Source organism: Tachyglossus aculeatus, chromosome Y4, assembly GCF_015852505.1.
Source record: "Tachyglossus aculeatus isolate mTacAcu1 chromosome Y4, mTacAcu1.pri, whole genome shotgun sequence".
In the NCBI taxonomy this organism is placed as follows: Eukaryota; Metazoa; Chordata; class Mammalia; order Monotremata; family Tachyglossidae; genus Tachyglossus; species Tachyglossus aculeatus.
The window spans coordinates 6,727,617-6,747,482 of NC_052096.1; the positions used below are offsets into that span (position 1 = coordinate 6,727,617).

At 49.1% G+C, this 19,866-nt stretch overlaps 1 protein-coding gene across 1 annotated transcript in view; it reads left to right on the forward strand.

Annotated features, from left to right (window-relative positions):
* The first annotated feature begins 11,428 nt into the window (after positions 1-11,428).
* Positions 11,429-19,866, forward strand: part of CIART (circadian associated repressor of transcription) — a 48,925-nt gene continuing 40,487 nt past the window's right edge. The window contains exon 1 of the mRNA XM_038768422.1: positions 11,429-11,506. Coding sequence (XP_038624350.1) covers positions 11,455-11,506 — 52 coding nt within the window. The 5' untranslated portion in view covers positions 11,429-11,454. The remainder of the gene's footprint in view (positions 11,507-19,866) is intronic.

Below are 19,866 nucleotides of genomic sequence, written 5' to 3' on the forward strand. Positions count from 1 at the left end.
GACAATCTTGTAATTAAATCAGAACAAGCGGTTCCCTCCACCCCCTCCTTCCCACCGCAGCCACCCTCCTCACTCCATGGATGGTTCTTTTGTCCGTAACTTCCTTTATTTATTGTTGGAAATAATATTTCCTGCCGCCTCACGCTTCCCTGCTCCGAGCTGTCGGACCGTGAAGGGAGGAGCCCCATCAAAGGAGGAAACTCAGTCAATCAAACAATTGTATTTATTGAGCGCTTACTGTGTGTGGAGCGCTTACTGCGTGCAGGAAACTCAGTCGATCAAACAATTGTATTTATTGAGCGCTTACTGTGGTGCAGAGCACAGCACTAACTTGGGAGGAAGCATGATTCCTTCATTCATCTAACCGTATTTATTGAGCGCTTACTGTGTGCAGAGCACTGGACTGAATTTTTGGGAGGCTACACCATTCCTTCATTCATTCAACCGTATTTATTGAGCGCTTACTGTGTGCAGAGCACTGGACTGAATTTTTGGGAGGCTACACCATTCCTTCATTCATTCAACCGTATTTATTGAGCGCTTACTGTGTGCAGAGCACTGGACTGAATTCTTGGGAAGAAACACCATTCCTTCATTCATCCAACCGTATTTATTGAGCGCTTACTGTGTGCAGAGCACTGGACTGAATTTTTGGGAGGCTACACCATTCCTTCATTCATTCAACCGTATTTATTGAGCGCTTACTGTGTGCAGAGCACTGGACTGAATTTTTGGGAGGCTACACCATTCCTTCATTCATTCAACCGTATTTATTGAGCGCTTACTGTGTGCAGAGCACTGGACTGAATTCTTGGGAGGAAGCACCATTCCTTCATTCATTCAACCGTATTTATTGAGCGCTTACTGTGTGCAGAGCACTGGACTGAATTTTTGGGAGGCTACACCATTCCTTCATTCATTCAACCGTATTTATTGAGCGCTTACTGTGTGCAGAGCACTGGACTGAATTCTTGGGAAGAAACACCATTCCTTCATTCATCCAACCGTATTTATTGAGCGCTTACTGTGTGCAGAGCACTGGACTGAATTTTTGGGAGGCTACACCATTCCTTCATTCATTCAACCGTATTTATTGAGCGCTTACTGTGTGCAGAGCACTGCACTGGATTCTTGGGAGGAAACACCATTCCTTCATTCATTCAGCCGTATTTATTGAGCGCTTACTGTGTGCAGAGCACTGGACTGAATTCTTGGGAGGAAACACCATTCCTTCATTCATTCAGCCGTATTTATTGAGCGCTTACTGTGTGCAGAGCACTGGACTAAGCGCTTGGGAAGTCCAAGTCGGCAACATCTAGAGCCGGTCCCTACCCAACAGCGGGCTCACGGGCTAGAAGGGGGAGACAGAGAACAAAACAAAACATATTAACAAAATAAAATAAATAGAATAAATATGTACAAATAAAATAAATAAATAGAGTAATAAATACGTACAATAGTAATAGTAATAATGATGGCATTTATTAAGCACTTACTATGTGCAGAGCACTGTTCTAAGCGCTGGGGGGATACAAGGTGATCAGGTTGTCCCACGTGGGGCTCACAGTCTTAATCCCCATTTTACAGATGAGGTAACTGAGGCGCAGAGAAGTGAAGTGACTTGCCCAAGGTCACACAGCCGACATGTGGTGGAGTTGGGATTTGAACCCATGACCTCTGACTCCAAAGCCTGTGCTCTTTCCACTGAGCCACACAGCTTCAATATAACAGAGACACGTTCCCTGCCCACAGCGAGATTACAGTCTTCATGGCTCAGTGGAAAGAGCCCGGGCTTTGGAGTCAGAGGTCATGGGTTCAAATCCCGGCTCCGCCAATTGTCTGCTGGGTGACTTTGGGTGAGTCACTTCACTTTTCTGGGCCTCAGTGACCTCATCTGGAAAATGGGATGAAGACTGTGAGCCCCCCACGGGACAACCTGATCACCTCGTAACCTCCCCAGCGCTTAGAACAGTGCTTTGCACATAGTAAGCGCTTAATAAATGCCATCATTGTTATTATTATTACAGTCTAGAGGGGGAGACAGACATTAAATAAATAAAATACAGATGTGGATGGAAAGTGCATGGGATTTGGGGATGAGGGGAGCTTGCTTTGCACATAGTAAGCGCTTAATAAATGCCATTATTTTATTTTTACCCTAATGGATTTATTAGTAATAATGAGCAGCGTGGCTCAGAAGAAAGAGCCCGGGCTTGGGAGTCAGAGGTCATGGGTTCGAATCCCGGCTACGCCACTTGTCAGCTGGGTGACTTTGGGCAAGTCACTTCACTTCTCTGGGCCTCGGTTCCCTCATCTGTAAAATGGGGATGAAGACTGGGAGGCCCACACGGGACAACCTGATGACCGTTGTATCCCCCCAGTGCTTAGAACAGTGCTTGGCACATAGTAAGCGCTTAGTAAATGCTGTTATTATTATTAAGCGCTTACTGTACGTCAAGCACTGCAGTGCTTTGCACATAGTAAGCGCTTAATAAATCAATCAATCAATTGTATTTATTGAGCGCTTACTATGTGCAGAGCACTGTACTAAGCGCTTGGGAAGTACAAATTGGCAACATATAGAGACAGTCCCTACCCAACAGTGGGCTCACAGTCTAAAAGGGGGAGACAGAGAACAAAACCACACATACTAACAAAATAAAATAAATAGGATAGATATGTATAAGTAAAATAAATAAATAAATAGAGTAATGAATATGTACAAACATACATACATATATACAGGTGCTGTGGAAGGGAAGGAGGTAAGATGGGGGGATGGAGAGGGGGACGAGGGGGAATAATAAATGCCATTATTATTATTATTATTGTTATTATTATTATTATTATTTGAACCCATGATCTCTGACTCCAAAGCCCGGGCTCTTTCCACTGAGCCACGCTGCTTCTCTAAGCGCTTACCGTAGGCGGAGCACTGTACTAAGCCCTTGGAAAAGGGCGATACAACAATAAACAGTGACAAATCCCTGCCCACAGTGAGCTCATAGTCTAGAGGGGGGGGAGACAGAGATCAGTACAAATAAACAGACATCAATAGAAATAAATAAAATGACAGATACATAAGTTGAAGCAGCATGGCTCAGTGGCAAGAGCCCGGGCTTTGGAGTCAGAGGTCATGGGTTCAAATCCTGGCTGCGCCAATTGTCTGCTGGGTGACTTTGGGCGCGTCACTTCACTTCTCTGGGCCTCAGTTATCTGTCAAATGGGGATGAAGACTGGAAGCCCCCCGTGGGACAGCCTGATCGCCTTGTCACCTCCCCAGCGCTTAGAACGGTGCTTTGCACATAGTAAGCGCTTAACAAATTCTATTATTATTATTACTATTATTATTATTATTATTATTATTATGTGGTGTGGGGCTGGAAGAGGTGGGGGGAAAGGAAAGGGAGCAAGTCCGGGGGAGGCAGAAGGGAGTGAGAGATGAGCAAAGGTGGGGCTTAGTTTGGGAAGGCTTCTTGAAGGAGAGGAATTGTCAGGCGGATTTGAGGACGGAGGGCATTCCAGGTCAAAGGCAGGACTTGGGCCGTTCATTCATTCATAAAATCGTATTTATTGAGCGCTTACTTGCGCAGAGCACTGGACTGAGCGCTCGGAAAGGACAACTGGGGCCAGGGGCCGGCGGCGAGACGGGCGAGATGGAGGCCCAGGGAGAAGGTTAGCGGCCCCGGAGGAGCCAAGCGTGCGGGCTGGGTTGGCGAAGGAGAGAAGGGACGTGAGGTGGGAGGTACTATTCTATTAATTTTGTTAATAATAATAATAATGACATTTATGAAGCGCTTACTATGTGCAAAGCACTGTTCTAAGCGCTGGGGAGTTTACAAATTCTATCATTATTATTATTATTATTATTATTATCATTATTATTTAGTGGTGTGGGGCTGGAAGAGGTGGGGGAAAGGAAAGGAGCAAGTCCGGGGGAGGCAGAAGGGAGTGAGAGATGAGCAAAGGTGGGGCTTAGTTTGGGAAGGCTTCTTGAAGGAGATAAGACTTTGAAGGGCGGGAGAGAAATTGCCAGGCGGATTTGAGGACGGAGGGCATTCCAGGTCAAAGGCAGGACTTGGGCCGTTCATTCATTCATTCAATCGTATTTATTGAGCGCTTACTTGCGCAGAGCACTGGACTGAGCGCTCGGAAAGGACAACTGAGGCCAGGGGCCGGCAGAGAGACGGGCGAGATGGAGGCCCAGTGAGAAGGTTAGCGGCCCCGGAGGAGCCAAGCGTGCGGGCTGGGTTGGAGAAGGGACCTGAGGTAGGAGGTACTATTCTATTCATTTTGTTAATAATAATAATAATGACATTTCTTAAGCGCTTACTATGTGCAAAGCGCTGGGGAGTTTACAAATTCTATTATTATTATTATTATTATTATCATTATTATTAAGTGGTGTGGGGCTGGAAGAGGTGGGGGAAAGGAAAGGGAGCAAGTCCGGGCGAGGCAGAAGGGAGTGAGAGATGAGCAAAGGTGGGGCTTAGTTTGGGAAGGCTTCTTGAAGGAGATAAGACTGATCAGGTTGTCCCACATGGGGCTCCCAGTCTTAATCCCCATTTTACAGATGAGGGAACTGAGGCCCAGAGAAGTGAAGTGGCTTGCCCAAAGTCACACAGCCGACAAGTGGGGGAGCGGGATTCGAACCCATGACCTCTGACTCCAAAGCCCGGGCTCTTTCCACTGAGCCATGCTGCTTCTAGCTTTGTCTGCATCTAGCTTTATTTTTATTTATTCTGATAACCTGACACCCGTCCCCATGTTTTGTTTTGTTGTCTGTCTTCCCCTTCTAGACTGTGAGCCCATTGCTGGGTAGGGACCGTCCCTATATGTTGCCAACGTATACTTCCCAAGCGCTTAGTCCAGTGCTCTCTGCACACAGCAAGCATCAATAAATACGATTGAATGAATGAATCTCTATTTATTACTCTATTTATTTTACTAGTACATATCTATTCTATTTATTTGATTTTGTTAATATGTTTTGTTTTGTTGTCTGTCTCCCCCTTCTAGACTGCGAGCCCACTGTTGGGTAGGGACCGTCTCTATATGTTGCCAACTTGGACTTCCCAAGCGCTTAGTACAGTGCTCTGCACACAGTAAGCGCTCAATAAATACGATTGATTGATTGATTGATTGATTCCCAAGTGCTTAGTCCAGTGCTCTGCACACAGTAAGCGCTCAATAAATACGATTGATTGATTGATTGATTCCCAAGCGCTTAGTCCAGTGCTCTGCACACAGCAAGCGCTCAATAAATACGATTGATTGATTGATTGATTCCCAAGCGCTTAGTCCAGTGCTCTGCACACAGCAAGCGCTCAATAAATACGATTGATTGATTGATTGATTCCCAAGCGCTTAGTCCAGTGCTCTGCACACAGTAAGCGCTCAATAAATACAATTGATGGATTGATTCCCAAGCGCTTAGTCCAGTGCTCTGCACACAGCAAGCGCTCAATAAATACAATTGATTGATTCCCAAGCGCTTAGTCCAGTGCTCTGCACACAGCAAGCGCTCAATAAATACGATTGATCAATTGATTCCCAAGCGCTTAGTCCAGTGCTCTGCACACAGTAAGCGCTCCATAAATACGATTGATTGATTGATTGATTCCCAAGCGCTTAGTCCAGTGCTCTGCACACGGTAAGCGCTCCATAAATACGATTGATTGATTGATCGAGTGTGATAGCAAGGAGGAGGATGGGATGGCAGCCCCCAACTAGGAGTGGGAGAGTGGGCAGATCCACGCTGGGCACTTCCCGCCAACTGGTCCCCCGTCCCCACCAGCTCCCGGTTGGGACGGGACTTGTCCGGGCAGATTCCCGGGAAGCGGCCGGGCGGCATCCTCTGCGGGCCGGTGCCAGCGGGGACCCCTGGACGATGGTGGGTAGGGACTGTCTCTATATGTTGCCAACTTGTACTTCCCAAGCGCTTAGTACAGTGCTCTGCACACAGTAAGCGCTCAATAAATACGATTGATGATGATGATGATGATGATGGATCCGCTGATCGACTCCGGGGGGACTGGGGGAGGCGGGCGGAGAGGCCGGGCCCCCGGCTCAGGCCCATCAGAGAGGAGGCCCCATTCATCTTCTCGACTGTGAGCCCACTGTTGGGTAGGGACCGTCTCTATATCATCAATCGTATTTATTGAGCGCTTACTATGTGCAGAGCACTGTACTAAGCACTTGGGAAGTACAAATTGGCAACACACAGAGACAGTCCCTACGCAACAGTGGGCTCACAGTCTAAAAGGGGGAGACAGAGAACAAAACCAAACATACCAACAAAATAAAATAAATAGAATAGATATGTACAAATAAAATAAATAAATAGAGTAAAAAATATGTACAAACATATATACATATATACAGGTGCTGTGGGGAAGGGAAGGAGGTAAGATGGGGGGATGGAGAGAGGGACGCGGGGGAGATATATGTATATATGTTGCCAACTCGGACTTCCCAAGCGCTTAGTCCAGTGCTCTGCACACAGTAAGCGCTCAATCAATACGATTGATTGATTGATCAGCGTAGAGACGATCGTTGAAGCCGTGGGAGCGAATGAGGTCACTGAGGGAGCGAGTGTAGATGGAGAACAGGAGGGGACCAAGAACTGACCCTTGAGGAACCCCTACGGTAAGCGCTCAATAAATACGATCGAATGAATGAATGCCAAGCACTGTTCTAAGCCCTGGGGTTGATGCAAGGTTGTCCCACGTGGACATTAATCCCCATTTTCCAGATGAGGTCACTGAGGCCCAGAGAAGTGAAGTGACTTCCCCACAGTCACCCAGCTGACAGTTGGCGGAGCCGGGATTTGAACCCACGACCTCCGACTCCAAAGCCCGGGCTCTTTCCACGGAACCGCGCTGCTTTTCCGTGGATGTCTGCCCGCCATCTAAAACTCAATATGTCCAAGACTGAACTCCTTATCTTCCCTCCCAAACCCTGTTCTCTCCCCGGCACATAATAAGCGCTGAACAAATACCGTTATCGTTAGTCGGGATTAGAACCCACGTCCTCTGAGTCCCAAGAACAGTGCCTGGCACGTCGTATTATTACTACTAATAATAATGGTATATTTTAAGTGCTTACTACGTGGCAGGTACTATACTAAGCGCCGGGGTAGAAACAAGATAATTGGGTTGGACTCAGTCCCGGCCCCCACGTGGGGCTCCCAGTCTTCATTCATTCATTCAATCATACTTATTGAGCGCTTACTGTGTGCAGAGCACTGTACTAAGCGCTTGGGAAGTACAAGCCGGCAACATATAGAGAAGCAGCGTGGCTCAGTGGAAAAGAGCCCGGGCTTTGGAGTCAGAGGTCACGGGTTCAAATCCCAGCTCCGCCACTTGTCAGCTGGGTGATTTTGGGCAAGTCACTTCACTTCTCGGAGCCTCAGTTCCCTCATCTGTAAAAATGGGGTTGAAGACTGGGAGCCCCCCGTGGGGCAACCTGATCACCTTGTAACCTCCCCAGCGCTTAGAACAGTGCTTTGCACATAGTAAGCGCTTAATAAATGCCATCATTATTATTATATAGAGACGGTCCCTACCCAACAGTGGGCTCACAGTCTAGAAGGGGGAGACAGACAACAAAACAAAACATATTAACAAAACAAAATAAATCTTCCAGCCCCACACCACTTATTCATTCATTCATTCAATTGTATTTATTGAGCGCTTACTGTGTGCAGAGCACTGTACTAAGCTCTTGGGAAGTCCAAGTTGGCAACATCTAGAGACGGTCCCTACCCAACAACGGACTCACAGTCTAGAAGGGGGAGACAGACAACAAAACAAAACATATTAACAAAACAAAATAAATCTTCCAGCCCCACACCACTTATGTCCATCTTGGTCATTTCTTTATTTGTACTAATGTCTGTCTCCCCCGCTTTATTCATTCATTCATTCATTCGTATTTATTGAGCGCTTACCGTGTGCAGAGCACTGGACTAAGCGCTTGAGAAGTACAAGTTGACAACCTATAGAGACAGTCCCTACCCAACAACGGGCTCACAGTCTAGAAGGGGGAGACAGACAACAAAACAAAACATATTAACAAAACAAAATAAATCTTCCAGCCCCACACCACTTATGTCCATCTTGGTCATTTCTTTATTTGTACTAATGTCTGTCTCCCCCGCTTTATTCATTCATTCATTCAATCGTATTTATTGAGCGCTCACTGTGTGCAGAGCACTGGACTGAGCGCTTGGAAAATACAAGTCGGCAACAGATAGAGATGGTCCCTACCCAACAGTGGGCTCCCAGTCTAGAAGGGGGAGACAGACAACAAAACAAAACATGTGGACAGGTGTCAAGTCATCAGAATAAATAGAAGTAAAGCTAGATGCACATCACCAGTGCTTAGAACAGTGCTTTGCACATAGTAAGCGCTTAACAAATGCCGTTATTATTATTATTATCATTAACAAAATAAATAGAATAGTAAATATGTACAAGTAAAATAAATAGAGTCATAAATCTGTACAAATATATATCCAGGTGCTGTGGGGAGGGGAAGGAGGTAGGGTGGGGGGATTGGGAGGAGGAGAGGAGAAAGGGGGCTTAGTATGGGAAGGCCTCCCGGAGGAGGTGAGCTCTCAGTAGGGATTTGAAGGGAGGAAGAGAGCTAACGCGGCGGATGGGCGGAGGGAGGGAATTCCGGACCTGGGGAAGGACGTAGGCCGGGGGTCGATGGCGGGATGGGCGAGAACGAGGCCCAGTGAGGAGATGAGTGGCTTTAGACTGCCAGCTTACTGCGGACAGGGAATGTCACTGTTTGTTGCTGTACTTTCCCAAGCGCTTAGTCCAGTGCTCTGCACACAGTAAGCGCTCAATAAATATGATTGAATGAATGAATGGATGAATAAAGCGGGGGAAACAGACAGTAGTCTGGGTGGGAGTTTCAGGTAAGGGTGGGGATGTGGGAAAGGGGTCCTTGGTGATGAGATAGACTGTGAGCCCACTGTTGGGTAGGGACTGTATATGTTGCCAATTTGTACTTCCCAAGCGCTTAGTACAGTGCTCTGCACACAGTAAGCGCTCAATAAATACGATTGATGATGATGAGATAGAGGAGATCGGGCTGCAGTGAGTAAGCTGCGCTGGAGGAGCGGAGTGTGTGGCCTGGGCTGGAGTAGGTGATTAGTAAGGTGAGGTAATAATAATAATAATTTTGGTGATGATGGCATTTATTAATCGCTTACTATGTGCAAGGGACTGTTCTAAGCGCCGGGGAGGTTACAAGGTGATCAGGTTGTCCCACGGGGGGCTCACAGTCTTCATCCCCAATGTACAGATGAGGTACCTGAGGGCCGGAGAATAATAATGATGGCATTTATTAAGCACTTACTATGTGCAAAGCACTGTTCTAAGCGCTGTGGAGGTTACAAGGTGATCAGGGTGTCCCACGTGGGGTTCACAGTCTTCATCCCCATTTTACAGATATATATGTGATGGCATTTGTTAAGCGTTTACTATATGCAAAGCACTGTTCTAAGCGCTGGGGGGGATACAAGGTGATCAGGTTGTCCCACGTGGGGCTCACAGTCAATCCCCATTTTACAGATGAGGTAACTGAGGCTCAGAGAAGTTAAGTGACTTGCCCAAGGTCACACAGCAGACATGTGGCGGAGCTGGGATTCGAACCCACGACCTCTGACTCCAAAGCCCGGGCTCTTTCCACTGAGCTACGCTGCTTCTCTAAGGCAGGAGGGGGGCGAGGGCATTGAGCGTTTTAAAATAGATGGCAAGGACTTTCTGTGGATGAGGTCACTGAGGCCCAGAGAAGCGAAGTGACTTGCCCAAAGTCACCCAGCTGACAATTGGCAGAGCGGGATTTGAACCCATGGCCTCTGACTCCCAAGCCCGGGCTCTTTCCACTGAGCTACGCTGCTTCTCTAAGGCAGGAGGGGGGCGAGGGGATTGAGCGTTTTAAAATAGATGGCAAGGACTTTCTGTGGATGAGGTCACTGAGGCCCAGAGAAGCGAAGTGACTTGCCCAAAGTCACCCAGCTGGCAATTGGCAGAGTGGGATTTGAACCCACGACCTCTGACTCCCAAGCCCGGGCTCTTTCCACTGAGTCACGCCGCTTCTCTAAGGGGGATCGAGCGTTTTAAAATAGATAGCAAGGACTTTCTGTTTGATAATCCCTCGAGCCTCTGCCTCATCTCACTCATGCCCACATCCGTCATTTCTTTCTTTCTCTTATTGTCCTCCGCCCCCCTCTCAACGGTCAGCTCGCTGTGGGCGGCCAAAGCGTCTATTTATTGTTGTATTGGACGCTCCCAAGCGCTTAGCCTGGTGATCCAGAAGAAGCAGTGTGGCTCAGTGGAGAGGGCCCGGGCTTTGGAGTCAGAGTTCATGGCTTCAAATCCCGGCTCCGCCAATTGTCAGCTGGGTGACTTTGGGCGAGTCACTTCACTTCTCTGGGCCTCAGTGACCTCATCTGGAAAATGGGGATGACGGTCGTGAGCCCCCCGTGGGACAACCTGATCACCCTGTAACCTCTCCAGCGCTTAGAACGGTGCTTTGCACATAGTAGGCGCTTCCATTCCCCCCATCTTACCCCCTTCCCTTCCCCACAGCACCTCTATATATGTATATATGTTTGTACATATTTATCACTCTTTTTATTTATTTTACTTGTACCCATCTATTCTATTTATTTTATTTCGTTAGTATGTTTGGTTTTGTTCTCTGTCTCCCCCTTTTAGACTGTGAACCCACTGTTGGGTAGGGACCGTCTCTAGATGTTGCCAACTTGGACTTCCCAAGCGCTTAGTCCAGTGCTCTGCACACAGTGAGCGCTCAATAAATACGATTGATTGATGATGACTGTCTCTATATGTTGCCAACTTGGACTTCCCAAGCGCTTAGTCCAGCGCTCTGCACACAGTAAGCGCTCAATAAATACGATTGATTGATTGAATAAATGCCATCGTTATTATTATTATCCGCACAGAGTAAGGGCTCGATAAATGCCACAGATGGATCCCGGGAATTTAACCTCTTTCCCCTTGGCCTGTCGGTCTCAATCAATCAATCAGTCATATTTATTGAGTGCTTACTCTGTGCAGAGCACTGTACTAAGCGCTTAGCACTGCTCTGTGCGTTAGCCCAGATGTCCCTGGAAGGGGCCCAGCCCTGGGAGATGATGGTGGGCAGGAGGGAGGAGGCGACCAAACAGTCCAGAGGAGAAGGCTTCCCTTTCTGGGGCCCAGCCCTGGGAGATGGTGGGCAGGAGGGAGGAGGCGCCCAAACAGTCCAGAGGAGACGGCTTCCCTTTCAGCGGCCCAGCCCCCTCCCCTCCTCAGGCTCTCCTTGGCCGCTCTCAGGGAGGGGGGCCGTGGGGACCGTGTAATTTCCTGTCTTCCAGGGTAAGACATCTCAGAGTCAACTCCTTTCCCGCCCGTGGCCGGCCGAAGGGCCAGCATGGACCTCCCCCTCCTCACGGCCGCTGTCTTCACCGCCCACCTCCTCTTAGGTAAGGGGCTTCCCCGCTCCCACCCCAGCCCCTCTACCGGGGCCCAGGCCTGGGTTCTTGGGTGCCCAGGGGATGGGGAGAGGGTGATGGGTGGGGTGGAACTCAAGGGGACGGGATATGTTGTCTGCGCCCCTGATGAGGGGAAAAGTCAGAGAGGAGAGTTTTTGGGTGCCCAGGGGATGGGGAGAGGATGATGGGTGGGGTGGAACTCAAGGGGACGGGATATGTTGTCTGCACCCCTGATGAGGGGCAAAGTCAGAGAGGAGAGTTTTTGGGTGCCCAGGGGATGGGGAGAGGATAATGGGTGGGGTGGAACTCAAGGGGACAGGATATGTTGTCTGTGCCCCCGATGAGGGGCAAAGTCAGAGAGGAGGGTTCTTGGGTGCCCAGGGGATGGGGAGAGGGTGATGGGTGCAGTGGAACTCAAGGGGACAGTATATGTTGTCTGCACCCCTGATGAGGGGCAAAGTCAGAGAGGAGGGTTCTTGGGTGCCCAGGGGGTGGGGAGAGGGTGATGGGTGGGGTGGAACTCAAGGGGACAGTATATGTTGTCTGTGCCCCCGATGAGGGGAAAAGTCAGGGAGGAGAGTTCTTGGGTGCCCAGGGGACGGGGAGAGGGTGATGGGTGCAGTGGAACTCAAGGGGACAGTATATGTTGTCTGTGCCCCCGATGAGGGGCAAAGTCAGAGAGGAGGGTTCTTGGGTGCCCAGGGGATGGGGAGAGGATGATGGGTGGGGTGGAACTCAAGGGGACGGGATATGTTGTCTGCGCCCCCGATGAGGGGCAAAGTCAGAGAGGAGGGTTCTTGGGTGCCCAGGGGATGGGGAGAGGGTGATGGGTGGGGTGGAACTCAAGGGGACAGGATATGTTGTCTGCGCCCCCGATGAGGAGCAAAGTCAGAGAGGAGTCTACAGCGGGAGGGAGCGAGGTTAGACTTCGTGGGATGGGCGGCGGGCAGGAGTCCCCAGAACTTGGGGCGTTATGGGGAAGTCATGCCCCATTCTCCTTATAATAATAATGGCATGTATTAAGCGCTTACTATATGCAAAGCGCTGTTCTAAGCGCTGGGGAGGTTACAAGGTGATCAGGTTGTCCCACGGGGGGCTCACAGTCTTAATCCCCATTTTACAGATGAGGGAACTGAGGCACAGAGAAGTTAAGTGACTTGCCCGAAGTCCCACAGCTGACAATTGGCAGAGCAGGAATTCAAACCCATGACCTCTGACTCCAAAGCCCGGGCTCTTTCCACTGAGCCACACTGCTTCTCTCCTTCCAGGAGAATCCTTGGGCAGGGGTTTCCTCAGTGGTAGGGGGCTGGGGCCTTGAGGGGAGGAGGGGCAGCGTGGCTCAGTGGAGTCAGAGGTCATGGGTTCAAATCCCAGCTCTGCCCACTGCCAGCTGGGTGACTTTGGGCAAGTCACTTCACTTCTCTGGGCCTCAGTGACCTCATCTGGAAAATGGGGATTCATTCATTCATTCAATCGTATTTATTGAGCGCTTACTGTGTGCAGAGCACTGGACTAAGCGCTTGGGAAGTCCAAGTCGGCAACATCTAGAGACGGTCCCTACTCAACAGCAGGCTCACAGGCTAGAAGGGGGAGACAGACGACAAAACAAGCAGCTTCTGGGGTCAGAGTTCGAGGGTGTGGGCCGGCCGGCAAGGGTGAGGGTTCATTCATTCATTCATTCCTTCATTCATTCCTTCAGTCGTATTTATTGAGCGCTTACGGTGTGCAGAGCACTGGACTAAGCGCTTGGGAAGTCCAAGTTGGCAACATATAGGGACGGTCCCAACAGTAGGCTCACAGTCTAGCAGGGGGAGACAGACGACAAAACAAAACATATTAACAAAATAAAATAAGCCTCCCGTGGGACAACCTGATCACCTGGTAACCTCCCCAGCGCTTAGAACAGTGCTTTGCATATAGTAAGCGCTTTAACAAATCCCATCATCATTATTATTATTATTATTTAGAAGGGGGGGGAGGCGGGCTGGGGGAATAGGAATAGAATAGACAATTCAAACTGTCCCCCCTCCCTCGCCTCCCCACGCTTTTCCCCCTTTTGTTCCCAGCTGTCCAGGTGGGAACTGCAAAGTTTCCTCAGTTTCCTCCCAGGCCTTTGAGCGGTGGAGGGGGAAATAGAGAGGCGGGGGCTGCCATCTGGACAGTAGTTTGGTCCAACGCAGGATGCGAGGTTGGGGGAGCGGCGTATATAGTTTAGGGAGCCCGGAGCTGGGCGGCGGAGGACCGGGGTTCTCACCCCGGCTTGCCTCAGTTCCCTCATCTGTCAAATGGGGATGAAGACTGTGAGCCCCACGGGGGACCACCTGATTATCTCGTATCTACCCCGGCGCTGAGAACAGTGCCGGGCACACAGTAAGCGCTTAACAAATACCCTCGTCATCATCATCATCAATCGTATTTATTGAGCGCTTACTATGTGCAGAGCACTGTACTAAGCGCTTGGGAAGTACAAATTGGCAACATCTAGGGACGGTCCCTACCCAACAGTGGGCTCACGGCCTAAAAGAGGGAGACAGAGAACAAAACCAAACATACTAACAAAATAAAATAAATAGAATAGATATGTACAAGTAAAATAAATAGAGTAATAAATATGTACAAACATATATACATATGAGCAGTGAAGTGACTTGCCCAAAGTCACCCAGCTGACAGTTGGCAGGGCCGGGATTTGAACCCATGACCTCGGACTCCAAAGCCCATCAACCTTGGGCAAGTCACTTCAGGCCTCTGGGCCTCAGGGATCTCAGCTGTCAAATGGGGATTCAGTCCTTCCTATTTGATAATAATAATGATGGCATTTATTATTTGTTTATTATTTATTATCAAGACTGTGAGCCCACTGTTGGGTAGGGACTGTCTCTATATGTTGCCAACTTGTCCTTCCCCATTGCTTAGTACAGTGCTCTGCACACAGTAAGCGCTCAATAAATACGATTGATTGATTGATTGATTGACTAAGCGCTTATTACGTGCCAAGCACTGTTCTAAGCACCGGGGGGATACAGGGTAATCAGGTTGTCCCACAGGGGGCTCACGGGCTTCATCCCCATTTGACAGATGAGGTAACCGAGGCCCAGAGAAGTTAAGTGGCCGGCCCAAAGTCACACGGCGGGGCCTGGATTAGAACCCAAGACCTCTGACTCCAAAGCCCGTCCTCTTTCCACTGAGCCACGCTCCTTCTCATAAGAAAAGAAAGAGAAGAAAAGGAAAAGAAAGCAGGCTGTGATTAAGGGAGAGAAATCAGGCTGTGGGGGAGGGAGAGAAATAAAGCCGTGATCGAGGAAGGGAGATCGGACTGTTGATGGAGGAGAGAGGACAGGATGTGGGCCAGGCGCTGAAATCGGGCTGCGGGCTGAGGGAGAGAAATCAGGCTGTGGGCCAGGCACTGAAATCAGGCTGTGGGCTGAGGGAGAGAAGTCAGGCTGTGATTAAGGGAGAGAAATCGGGCTGTGGGATGGGCACTGAAATCAGGCTGCGGGCTGAGGGAGAGAAATCGAGCTGTGATTAAGGGAGAGAAATCAGGCTGTGGGCCAGGCACTGAAATCAGGCTGAGGGAGGGAAATCAGGCTGTGGGCCGGGCACTGAAATCAGGCTGCGGGCTGAGGGAGAGAAATCAAGCTGTGATTAAGGGAGAGAAATCGGGCTGTGGGCCGGGCACTGAAATCAGGCTGCGGGCTGAGGGAGAGAAATCAAGCTGTGATTAAGGGAGAGAAATCGGGCTGTGGGCCGGGCACTGAAATCAGGCTGCGGGCTGAGGGACAGAAAGCAGGCTGTGGGCTGAGGGAGAGAAATCAAGCTGTGATTACCTCCTTCCCTTCCCCACAGCACCTGTATATATGTATATATGTTTGTACATATTTATTACTCTATTTATTTTACTTGTACATATCCATTCTATTTATTTTATTTTGTTAGTATGTTTGGTTTTGTTGTCTGTCTCCCCCTTCTAGACTGTAAGCCCGCTGTTGGGTAGGGACTGTCTCTAGATGTTGCCAACTTGGACTTCCCAAGCGCTTAGTCCAGTGCTCTGCACACAGTAAGCGCTCAATAAATACGATTGATTGATTGATTGATTGATTGATTGATTAATTAAGGGAGAGAAATCAGGCTGTGGAGGAAGGAGACCCCTCCCTCCCAAACCCGGGCTCTTCCCACTGAGCCATGCTGCTTCTCTATTTAGACTGTGAGCTCTGTGTGGGACAGAGTCAGCATCTGACCTGATCAATCAATCTATCAATCGATCGTATTTATTGAGCACTTACTGTGTGCAGAGCACTGGACTAAGCGCTGGGGAAGTAGATGTTGGCAGCATATAGAGACAGTCCCTACCCAACAGCGGGCTCACAGTCTAGAAGGGGGGGACAGAGAACAAAACCAAACATACTAACAAAATGAAATAAATAGAATAGATATGTACAAGTAAAATAAATAAAGAGTAATAAATATGTACAAACATATATACATCTATACAGGTGCTGTGGGGACGGGAAGGAGGTAAGATGGGGGGATGGAGAGGGGGACGAGGGGGAGAGGAAGGAAGGGGCTCAGTCTGGGAAGGCCTCCTGGAGGAGGTCTGATGATTTCATACCTTCCCCAGTGCTTAGGACAGTGCTTGACGCAGAGCACAGACTTTGGAGTCAGAGGTCATGGGTTCGAATCCCGGCTCCGCCACATGGCTACTGTGTGACCTTGGGCAAGTCACTTAACTTCTCTGAGCCTCAGTTCCCTCCTCTGTAAAATGGGGATTAAGACAGTGAGCCCCACGTGGGACAACCTGATCACTTTGTATCCCCCCCATCTTACCTCCTTCCCTTCCCCACAGCACCTGTATATATGTATATATGTTTGTACAGATTTATTACTCTATTTATTGATTGATTGATTTTACTTGTACATATCCTATTGATTTTATTTTGTTAGTATGTTTGGTTTTGTTCTCTGTCTCCCCCATTTAGACCGTGAGCCCGCTGTTGGGTAGGGACTGTCTCTAGATGTTGCCAGCTTGGGCTTCCCAAGCGCTTAGTCCAGTGCTCTGCACACAGTAAGCGCTCAATAAATACGATTGATTGATTGATTGATTGATTGATTGATTAGAACAGTGCTTTGCACATAGTAAGCGCTTAACAAATGCCAACATTATTATTATTATTATTGTTATTATTATTATTCTTAATGAATACCACAGTTATTGTCCCTGGGGGGAGCAGAGACCCCCTTTATCCTGTCCTGACTCTAGGTCTCTGTTTAGTCCCTGCCTCTCCATCTCTATCCATCCCCCTTCCCGTCAGGGCCGTTTCGCCCTCGGCTTCTGCCTGCGGTTGAGTCAGAAGGAAACAGGAAACTTTGGGGAGTTGTAAGGGACGGGAATTTCCAGAGAGGTGACTTGGTAAGAAACTGGGGGACGGGGGTTCCTCTCCACCTTCTCCTGTTTAATCATACTATGAGTAATAACAATAGACTGTGAGCCCACTGTGGGGTAGGGACCGTCTCTATATGTTGCCGACTTGTACTTCCCAAGCGCTTAGTCCAGTGCTCTGCACACAGTAAGCGCTCAATAAATACGATTGATTGATTGATTGACTCTCTATATGTTGCCAACTTGTACTTCCCAAGCCCTTAGTCCAGTGCTCTGCACACAGTAAGCGCTCAATAAATACGATTGATTGATTGATTGACTATATGTTGCCAACTTGTACTTCCCAAGTGCTTAGTCCAGTGCTCTGCACACAGTAAGCGCTCAATAAATACGACTGATTGATTGATTGATTGATTGACTGTCTCTATATGTTGCCAACTTGTACTCCCCAAGCGCTTAGTCCAGTGCTCTGCACACAGTAAGCGCTCAATAAATACGATTGATTGATTGATTGATTGATTGACTGTCTCTGTATGTTGCCAACTTGTACTTCCCAAGCGCTTAGTCCAGTGCTCTGCACACAGTAAGCGCTCAATAAATACGACTGATTGATTGATTGATTGACTGTCTCTATATGTTGCCAACTTGTACTTCCCGAGCGCTTAGTCCAGTGCTCTGCACACAGTAAGTGCTCAATAAATACGATTGATTGATTGACTGTCTCTATATGTTGCCAACTTGTACTTCCCAAGCGCTTAGTCCAGTGCTCTGCACACAGTAAGGGCTCAATAAATACGATTGAATGAATGAATGGTACTGGTTAAGCACTTACTGTGTGCCGAGCGCTGGGGTAGGTTGGAAACTGTCCCCATCCCATGTGGGGCTTCCGCTCTGAATCCCCATTTGACAGATGAGGAACTGAGGCCCAGAGAAGTGAATTGACTGGCCCAAGGTCACCCAGGAGACTTGTGGTGGAGCCGGCATGGAACCCACGTCCTTCTGAATCCCAGGCCCGAGCTGTAGCCTGTGTTGGGTAGGGGCCGTCTCTAGATGTTGCCAACTTGGACTTCCCAGGCGCTTAGTACAGTGCTCTGCACACAGTAAGCACTCAATAAATACGATTGAATGAATGAATGAATGAATGAATGAATGAATGTGGGGCTCCGGGTCTGCATCCCCATTTGACAGATGAGGGAACTGAGGCCCAGAGAAGTGAATTGACTGGCCCAAGGTCACCCAGCTGACTTGTGGTGGAGCCGGGATGATGAGCCCACATCTTTCTGAATCCCAATCAATCAATCAATCAATCAATCGTATTTATTGAGCGATTACTGTGTGCAGAGCACTGGACTAAGCGCTTGGGAAGTACAAGTTGGCAACATATAGAGACGGTCCCTACCCAACGGTGGGCTCACAGTCTAGTAATAATAATAATGATAGCATTTATTAAGCGCTGACTATGTGCAAAGCACTGTTCTAAGCACTGGGGGTAGATACAAGGTAATCAAGTTGTCCCACGGGGGGCTCACAGACTTAATCCCCATTTTCCGGATGAGGTCACTGAGGCACAGAGAAGCCAAGTGACATGCCCAAAGTCACCCGGCTGACAAGTGGTAGAGCCAGGATTTGAACCCATGGCCTCTGACTCCAAAGCCTGGGCTCTTTCCACTGCGCCACACTGCTTCCTCTAAACCGTCCGCTTGCTGTGGGCAGGGAACGCGTCTGCTTCTTGTTATACTGTCCTCTCCCAAACGCTTAGTACAGTGCTCTGCACACAGTAAGCACTCAATACGATTGACCCACTGCCTTAGATCTGTCGTGGCTCAGTGGAAAGAGCACGGGCTTTGGAGTCAGAGGTCATGGGTTCGAATCCCGGCTCCGCCACTTGTCAGCTGTGGGGCCTTGGGCAAGCCACTTAACTTCTCTGTGCCTCAGTTACCTCATCTGTAAAATGGGATTAAGACTGTGAGCCCCGTGTGGGACAACCTGATCACCTTGTATCCCCCAGCGCTTAGAACAGTGCTTTGCACATAGTAAGCGCTTAATAAATGCCATTATTATTATTATTATTAATCTGTGCCCTTGAAGCAGTCGGTGTCGCTCCCGCAGCCCGGAAGAACCGATCCGTAATTTAATATCTGCCTCCCCTTCTAGACCGTAAGCTCCTTGTGGGCAGGGAAGATGCCCTCCACCTCCCCCTTATTGTCCTCTCCTAAGCGCCTAGTACAGAGCTCCGCACCCAGTAAGCGTTTAATAAAGGCCCGAGCTGTAGCCTGTGAGCCCACTGTTGGGTAGGGGCCGTCTCTAGATGTTGCCAACTTGTTCTTCCCAGGCGCTTAGTCCAGTGTTCTGCACATAGTAAGCGCTCAATAAATACCATTGAATGAATGAATGAATGAATGTAGCCACAAAGGCCCGCTGCGCTCTTTCCTCCCCTTCTTCCCCTCCTCCTCTCCTTCTTCCCTCACCCCAACCCCCTTGCTCTCTCTCCCGCTGCTCTCCCACCTCTCCCTGATGCTCTGGCCAGATTCCCACGGCCACTTCCTGCAGCTCCCGGGAACTCTGAGGAAAACGAGCCAAGGCCCGGGCGGGAGGAGGGGGCGGAGGGAAGCAGAGAAGTCATCGTAATAATCATAATTCCCGGGGTATTTGCGAAGCGTTACCACGTGCCGGGAGCCGTGCTCAGCACTGGGGTAGAGACAAGATAATCGGGTTGGACTGTCCCAATCCCACGCGGGGCTCACGGTCTTCATCCCCGTTTGACGGATGAGGCAACTGAGGCACGGAGAAGGGACGTGTCCAAAGCCACACAGCAGATGGAGGGCGCAGCCTGGTTCCTCCAACTCTCAAGCCCGGGTTCCGTCTGCTAGGCCACACTGTAGTAGACCTCCTCTAGGCTGATATCCTACAATAATGATCCATCCATCCATCAATCGATCAATCAATTGTATTTATTGAGCGCTTACTGTGTGCA